The sequence below is a fragment of the Hyperolius riggenbachi genome, chromosome 1, assembly GCF_040937935.1.
Source record: "Hyperolius riggenbachi isolate aHypRig1 chromosome 1, aHypRig1.pri, whole genome shotgun sequence".
NCBI lineage: Eukaryota > Metazoa > Chordata > Amphibia > Anura > Hyperoliidae > Hyperolius > Hyperolius riggenbachi.
Window position 1 is genome coordinate 446,139,379 of NC_090646.1, and position 8,729 is coordinate 446,148,107.

Below are 8,729 nucleotides of genomic sequence, written 5' to 3' on the forward strand. Positions count from 1 at the left end.
TAAATTATCAAACGTTTGATTAAGTGTTTGATAAAACTTAGTGAATTGAGGCCATATGTGGAGCACTACAAACAAAGCTGGGGGACACAAGCGATATGGAGCTTGTGTCCCCCCAGCCTAATACAAGTTGGAAAGATATAGGGCTCTATTCATAAAAAACTTGTGGCGTAAATACTCGTAGAGGTAAAATACCGCAGCGGTATTTTACACTTCTGGGTGGTAATTCATAAAAATCTTGCCAGCTGCGATGCATGAGCGGAGATCTCCCGCTGAAAGCTGGAGGTAAGCTGTCGGAAGGCATGCGGAAACACTTCAGCCGGCAGAGTCCCTCCGTGCACTGCTCTCTCTGGGAGGTCTGTCCCATTCACTTGTATGTAATCCGCAAAATCAGAGGAAGCGGTATTTCCCGTCCACATACCGCTTCCTCTAAACTTTATGAATGGCCATTTTGTTACTTTTTTCTAGATAAATCTAGAAAAACACTGGAGAAGGCGGAAACTTCTCGCTCTGCTGGGGGATTGTAGATTTTCATGCGGGAACAGCTTTTATGAATGCCCACTTTGCTAAATGGACGGTAAAATCCGCTGTTTTGAGCGGAAAACTTGCGGTAACCTTTTATGAATAGAGCCCATGATGGGCTCTATTCATAAAAAACTTGTGGCTTAAATACTCGTAGAGGTAAAATACCGCAGCGGTATTTTACACTTCTGGGTGGTCATTCAAAAAAGTCTTGCCAGCTGTGATGCAAGAGCGGAGATCTCCCGCTGAAAGCTGGCGGTAAGCTGTTGGAAGGCATGCGGAAACACTTCAGCCGGCAGAGTCCCTCCGTGCACTGCTCTCTCTGGGAGGTCTGTCCCATTCACTTGTATGTAATCCGCAAAATCAGAGGAAGCGGTATTTCCCGTCCACATACCGCTTCCTCTAAACTTCATGAATGGCCATTTTGTTACTTTTTTCTAGATAAATCTAGAAAAACACTGGAGAAGGCGGAAAATTTCTCGCTCTGCTGGGGGATTGTAGATTTTCATGCGGGAACAGCTTTTATGAATGCCCACTTTGCTAAATGGTCGGGAAAGTCCGCTGTTTTGAGCGGAAAAAGTTTATGAATAGAGCCCATTGACTGGGATAGAGACTGGGGTACATTCTGTGGAGCCAGTCAATGCTGGGACCATTTTATGTGGACCAGTGGCGTAGCTAAGGAGCTGTGGGCTCCGATGCAATTTTTACAATGGGGCCCCCCAAGCATTCTATACATAACAATTGATATAGTGCACTAAAACCTGCCAATGGCAACTACAGTGTCAGAGGTGCAAGAAGGGAATGGGGAACATATTGTTAATGATTACTACTATTCAAAGCATCTATACTAGTTATTGTTACCAGCACAGGACCAATAAAGGGCTAATACCAGGGGCGTAGCAATAGGGGTTGCAGAGGTAGCGACCGCATCGGGGCCCTTGGGCCAGAGGGGCCCTTCCTAAACCAAAGTATAAGCTGTTTATTGGTCCTGTGTTGGTAATGATCACTTCTATAGATGTTTTGAATGGTAGTAATCATTAACAAGCTGTTCCCCATCCCCTTCTGGCACCTCTGACACTGTAGATGACCTTGGCAGGTTTTGTTGCGCCGTATCAATTGCTACGTATAGAGTTCTTGGGGGGCCCCAATGTAAAACTCGCACCGGGGCCCCGAGATTCATAGCTACGCCACTGGCTAATACTGTAGTTGAGGAAAGGCCCTGCGGGGCCCCTCTGGCCCAAGGGCCTCGATGCGGTCGCAACCACTGCAACCCCTATTGCTACGCCCCTGATGTGGACTGGACTGTCACTACTACAAGCTTGTAATGCAACACACTCTGTGGAGCTCTGTATGGGATATCGTTAACTACAGTTTCATGTATTCTCTCTAGATACGCTCCGAGTGACAGAATGCAACAAGCAACAGTAAAGAATGTCTCCTCACTCAGTCACGAGTTAATAATAAATACCTCTGCTTCCACAACCAATATGGCTATTGCAACGCGCTAACATTTACCGGAAGTTGCGTTGACCTACTACCGGGTTCTGTGGACTGGTCGAATACACGCGACGCGTGTGTCTTTTGCAGCAATGCGGTTCAAATCCAGGTAAATCCGTTGTGGTGTACACTCTGCTGGTATAATCCCTGGTAATCGGTGACCGCAATGTAATTGTTCCCTAGGTACTTTCTGTGCGAGGTGGTGCTGGAGGAACCACGCTGCAGGCAGAATATTACGCAGAGCGTAGTGCTGTACAACGTCAAGAATACTGTAGCTCGTATGCACGGGGACTTTGGTGCTGCTGCTGTCTCTGTAGGACTATCAGGTGAGCACATTGGTCACAAAGATATATTACCGTACGGCAGTCGACGTTGTAATCTCCATAATTTGTATTTTAACATTAGTAGGAAGAAATTATATAGAATAGAAAGGACTTTTGTGATCTGCAGTTTCAGCTGGATGGAATGATGTGATATTTCTGTGATTACAAATCAATCATTTTATTGTCTTGCATCACTCAGTAAGCACAAGTTTTGAATCTAGATGAAACCGTTTATTGTTAGCTATTTTTTTTTTTTAAATCAAAGAATAAGCGTTGTATTTTTGAAACTCCTGACATACTCAAGTAAGTATATTAGGAGATCTTGTGCATTCGCCAGTACATAGTATCATCTAAACTTGTAACATTACAACAACAACAAAAAAACAAACAAACTTCCCAAGACCCTCTTCTTGTTGCGGTTATACACCCCTTTGGTATGAGCGCAGATGCACTGTCGTGCCATCTGTGCACTTCTGTCCGCTTTTTATCAGCACATCAAGTAAGCCAGCAGTGATTGTAAATGTGCAGCCTCATTTCCACTTAGGCCTCAATTCATGGAGGTTTATCAAACACTTTATCAAACGTTTGATAATTTACCTCATGGGTAAAATCTCATTTTAAATTCACTAAGGTGTTATATATTGAATGTTTTACCGATAAAACGTTCAACAAATATATAACACCTTAGTGAGATTTTACACATGAGGTAAATTATCAAACGTTTGATAAAGTGTTTGATAAACGTTTGATAATGCTCTGTGAATTGAGGCCTAGTGCGCTTCTATCCGCTTCTGTCCGCTTTTTCTCAGCACATCAATTACAGATTGATACATGTTGCTGAAAAGCAGACAGAAGTGCACAGGTGGAAACAAGGCAGGCTGAGGCTGCGCATTTACAATCACTGCTGGCTTACTACGCAGGTGCAGCTGTATTTGCATGTGTGTGTTATGCCAGTGCTCATACATGAAGGGGAGCATGGCCATGAGAATATATCTGACAAGCTTCACCTGGACCTACAGGGGGAATAGTATTTAACGCTGCCGGGAACTTGTGCAGCAGCAGGATAAGCTGTATACTTCACCCAATTCTCCCGGCGGCCAGTTCATATGTATGCCTAGTAGATTCCACAGCCCTGATGCTAAAGTGTGGTGTTTGGAAGAGTTTGGGTTTCTGAATGCAGGATCTGGAATTATAACACCAGCACTCAATATCTGTTGACCCTCACACTGCACAGGAATATCACATAGCAATCGTACTGCTATGCAATTATTTGGCAATCTGAAATATTTTCCAACTATTTTTTTTTTTTTTTTTCCTGGCACAAATCGCAAATGCACCGCAATTGTGCCAGACATCCATTGAATCGTGGAAATGGAAAGTGCAAAGAAACGCAGTTGTAGCATTGGGCCCTAGGTCTGTTTTAGGTACATTTGCTTTTTAGCAGCAACTCAATATGGGAAAATCCATCCCCAATCAAACATTGGGTACTTTGCCGTTAGCCGGGCGCATCCACTAGGTGGCGTTAATTACTATTCCCCCTCCTGGCCTTCATGGATAGTAGGGAAAGATGTAATTCTGGTGGAGTTTTATCGCCACCTAGTGGATGCGCCCGGCTAATGGAAAAGTACCAAACCTTGATGGGTCTGAATCGGCTGTCTTGTCCACTTGATCTGTTTGATTTAAAGGGACACTTACATGAAATAATGTGCCTCGTTTAACTTACTTTGGGCTTCTGTTAGTCCCCTGCTGTTGTTGTGGTCCCTCATCATTGTTCTGCTCTGCTCCATTCAGTAGCTGTGCCCTTTCGTGGCTACTGTGCATGCCCCCCTCTATGAATGTGCTCCTGGGGACGTTTGGCATGGGCACAGTTGCAACTTTTATGAACTGTGCAGAATGCACCATGCTATGCGATCAAGGAGGTGAATAGCTGGGGACACGCATACGACTTTTGTAGCATCTCAGTTTCTGCAGGAATTGGAGTGTAATGACGACGAGGGGCCGGAAATACTACAGGGGGCTGGGAGAAGCCCTAGGTAAGTTAAGCTAGGCACATTTTTGTTCACTTTAGATTTCCTTTAAGCAGAAGTCTAATTGATTATTGTTCAAATTTATTGTCAGTGGGATGGCATGCAGATAACAGAAAATGTTAATGTTTTGTATGTGATTTAAATGTAGCACATTACTAGCAAAGGCTATGTGCTAATGCACAATAGCCTTATCCCACATACTATAAAAGGGAAGTTGCTACATCATTGGAGCTTGTTTACCAGGGTTGTAGCCTGGGGATACACTGACTGCATGGGAGGTCAGTATATCTGGATGTCAAATTAAACGAGATGACTGTGCAGCAGATGAAAATCAGTGTTAAAGGAAACCAGAGATGAGAAAACTTAAGTTTTTATATATACCTGGGGCTTCCTCCAGCCCCATCTGCATGGATTGGTCTCACGCCGCAGCCATCAGTCTTCTCCCTCTTAGGTACCAGGTCCTGTAACTTTGGCAGTCGCAGCCAGTTTGACGCATGCGCAGTGCGCTCTCTCCGACAGAGAATAGTACTGCACCTGCACAGTACTATTGTCTGCAGAGAGATACGGAGCACACTGCGCATGGGTCGATTGGCCGAAGATACAGGACCCGGTACCGAAGAGGGAGAAGACTGAGGATGGCAGTGGGAGCAATCCGTATAAAACATTTAAGTTTACTCATCTCTGGTACCTCTGGTACACTTTAAGTTTTATGGTACATATGGCTACATGTAAAGCTTTTCTTATTCTGATATTTTTATTCTATTATAGTGAAATACCTTAATGCATACACTGGCGTAATCCTGCTTCGGTGTCGGAAAGAATTCCACCAGCTTCTGTGGTCATCCCTGCCTTTCATCTCCAGCCTAGAGAACAGAGGTCATCGGTATCCATGCTTTATAAACACCCTACATGTTGGAGGTAAGAAACATTACTATTACTACCACTATTGCTATTAATTAACCACTTCACCTCCAAGTGGTTTTTACCCTTGCGGACCAAAGCAATTTTCACCTGTCAGCGCTCTTCCCTTTTATTCACCAATAACTTTATTACTAATTATCACAACTGAATTATCTATACCTTGTTTTTTTTTTCGCCACCAATTATGCTTTCTTTGAGTAGTACTTTTGCAGTTTTCAGCCATCATAGTTTTAAAATAAAACATGCTACCGTAATTAAAACCTGCATATTTTATTTGTCTCAGTTATTACACTGTTTAAATTATGTCCCAATCACAATGTATGGTGACAATACAGGTATATTATTTGGAAATATAGGTGTAATTTTTCTGTTTTTTTTTTTTTTTTTGTGTCCGGTCCATAATTACAGGCCCACATGTGTAGTAAAATAAGAGTAACATACCCTCATAAAATTGTATATATATTTTTTTAACAAGCGTTAGTGTTAGTGTTAGTGTTAGTGTTTTTTGGAGGGGGGGCCTTTGGAAGTGGAAGGGATTAAATTTTATACATTTTTAATTATGTGTGTGTAATTTTACTTTGCCACTAGATGGCGCAAATGCTATCCTGGAAGTGTCATGTTTATTCCAGGCATTGAGATTGGTTAGGGGAACCCCTTGTTTCACTTCCCCAATTACAGATCGCTCTGTGTTCCAATGGGTAAGAGCAGCGGGTGCATGTGTGTATGGCGGGGGCGAGCAACGCATTATGTCCCAGAGCCGTTAAAGGAGAACTGTAGTGAGAGGTATATGGAGTCTGCCATATTTGTTTCCATTTAAGCTATACCAGTTGCCTGGCTATACTACTAATCCTCTGCCTCTAATACTTTCAGCCATAGGCCCTGAACAAGCATACAGCAGATCAGGTGTTTCTGACAATTTTGACAGATATGACAAGATTAGCCGCATGCTTATTCCTGGTGTGATTCAGACACTTCTTCAGCCAAATAGACCAGCAGAGCTTCCAGGCAACTGGTATTGCTTAAAAGGAAATAAATATGGCAGCCTCCATATACCTCTCACTACAGTTCTGCTTTAAGAGGCTCCAGCAGAAAGTTTTAATGTGGCGTCTTGGCGCTAAGAAGTTAGATAAATATAAGGGTGGAGAGCAGTGATTTGATCATACTTTTCTTGTTTACTTACCCAGTCCAATACATTCAAATTCCTAACCTTTTTTTTTTTTCCCAACCATATTTTGATTTTTACAAATGAAAGAAAAACAGAAGAGGGACTTGAGGCATACAGGTAGTCCCCTGTTAGCAAACGAGATATGGACTGTAGGTTCATGCTTGACCTAAATGTGTACGCAAGGCGATACACTGTGCTACCGCTTTCCTCTGTGCCACCAGTCTTCATTATTTTAAAAGATAAAATGAAAACACAACATTTGTCCTAGGACTCATAACCCTGAATTAGGCTGATTTAACCTCGGGTCACTTGCAGCATCCGCCTGCCTACATTAAAAGCGGGGAATCCGCTGGCAATCTCATTAGAGCAGGAAGACTTGCAACACATTTGTATACAAATACCCAAAGGGTTAGTATATTGTATCTTAGTAGAAGTGAATTATAAGCTATTGTACCTTGTTGCCAAATTTAATTACACCTGAAGTAAGGGATATGGAGGCTGCCATATTTCTTTTTAAACAATACCAGTTGTCTGGCATCCTGCTGATCTCTTTTGCTGCAGTAGTGTCTGACTCACACACCTGAAACAAACATGGCCCAGATTATCCGGCACTTCTCAGCAGCGCATCTAGGTGGCTTTGCAGAAGCTAGAATCTTGGCAGAGATGGGCCAGCTGAGAACACTCTAGCACAGGCATGGGCAAACTTGGCCCTCCAGCTGTTGAGGAACTACAAGTCCCACAATGCATTGCAGGAGTCTGACAGCCACAGTCATGACTCAAAGGCAAATGCATTGTGGGATTTGTAGTTCCTTAACAGCTGGAGGGCCAAGTTTGCCCATGCCTGCTCTAGCATGTCTACTGCCCTTTGTGCTAAAGTCAAGAGACCTGCTGCCTAGCTTACCATCTTAAGTCTGGGGGTTTTTTTTTGCTTTTAAACTGTCGCTTACTTTCTTGTGGTGGGGTTTAAACCTCTCTTTGTGTCTCCATGAATGTAGAAAGACTGCAAACCCGCAGTGTATTGAAAAATAAATAATGGCTAATGAATAAGTGCATTGTCTTCCAGGCACTATACGAACATGTCAGAAGTTCCTTATCCAATACAACAGGCAACAGCTGAGTCTATTACTGAAAGAATGTACAGATCCTGGTATGTCTCTCATTTCGAAATGTAAATTTAGGAAGTGTGAAAAATGAATTGTATTTTAAGATTTTCTTTTTATCACCAGATGAAAAAGAAACCATTCGGAAGTCTATAGCCAGCTGTACATTGCAGAATGTGGAAGAGTCAGAATACATAGCAGAGTATGAAGAAATGGAATGATTTGATAAAAGAAAGCATTTATTTGTAGTTGGACATTTAAGGCCTCGTTCATGATGGGCAACATAGCTGGCTGAGGGACATACAGAGTCACTTTTTACTGCAGGGTTCACCCCATTTAATGAGGAGGGCTGTGCTGTGGGCTAAATGTGTGCAGCAAAGCTTTCTCATAAAAAGTACTGTGGTGTGCTGTATAAATGGGCATGCTGGACATTGCTTCAATGCAGTATTTTATGTACCTGTGTATTTGCAGGCTTTGTGAGGCACTACGTACCGCACTTCTGATCTTAGTGTGTACCGGGGATGTAAGCTGGATTCCAGGAAAATAGAATATATGTTTTATTCAGCCCACCTGTAGTGATAACAAGGATACTGAAAAGTGATGTGAAAATTGCTCTGCTTGCTTGTAGATGTACTGATCCCATACCTCTGCTGTTTCCTACAGACTTGTCTCATTCACAATCATTAAGCTGTATAAGGTAATAATGAATGAGGCAGGAGAAACAGGTGCAGGCAGTCCCTAGCCCCAAATCAACAGCCACTGTACTGGTGAAGATGATTTATTGCCATAATTCATACTGGAAGCTTTAGCAATACCTGCATGTGCAAATTGTATGTGTTTATAAGAAAGTCTCCAGAGATGGATTCATATTTAGTGCAGCTTGAATGATTTGGCACTTCAGTGCTGTAGTGGAGGGGCATGTCTCTGGACTGCCAGGGCGTAGCAATTGGAGATGTGGTCACACCATCCTGGACCTGAGAGGACCCTATGGAATCCTACTGTATGAGCTCTTCATTGGTTATATGCTGATAATGATCACTTCTATACATTGAATAGTGGTAACTATTAAACAGTTTGCCTTCCCTGTGTATACCTCTCTTAACTTGGCAGGTTTTTGTGCTCCATAGCAGGGCTGTGGAGGTGGTACAAAAATCATCCAACTGAGACTTCTCAGTTT

General features: G+C 42.8%; 1 protein-coding gene across 1 annotated transcript; it reads left to right on the top strand.

Moving 5' to 3' along the window:
- Positions 1–2,027: 2,027 nt before the first annotated feature.
- POP5 (POP5 homolog, ribonuclease P/MRP subunit) lies at positions 2,028–7,800 on the top strand. The gene is made up of 5 exons (XM_068238688.1): positions 2,028–2,125; positions 2,200–2,342; positions 5,135–5,284; positions 7,516–7,599; positions 7,679–7,800. Exons 1-5 carry the CDS (start codon positions 2,109–2,111, stop codon positions 7,771–7,773), a joined length of 489 nt encoding a protein of 162 aa, XP_068094789.1. The 5' UTR covers positions 2,028–2,108; the 3' UTR covers positions 7,774–7,800.
- Positions 7,801–8,729: the final 929 nt, after the last annotated feature.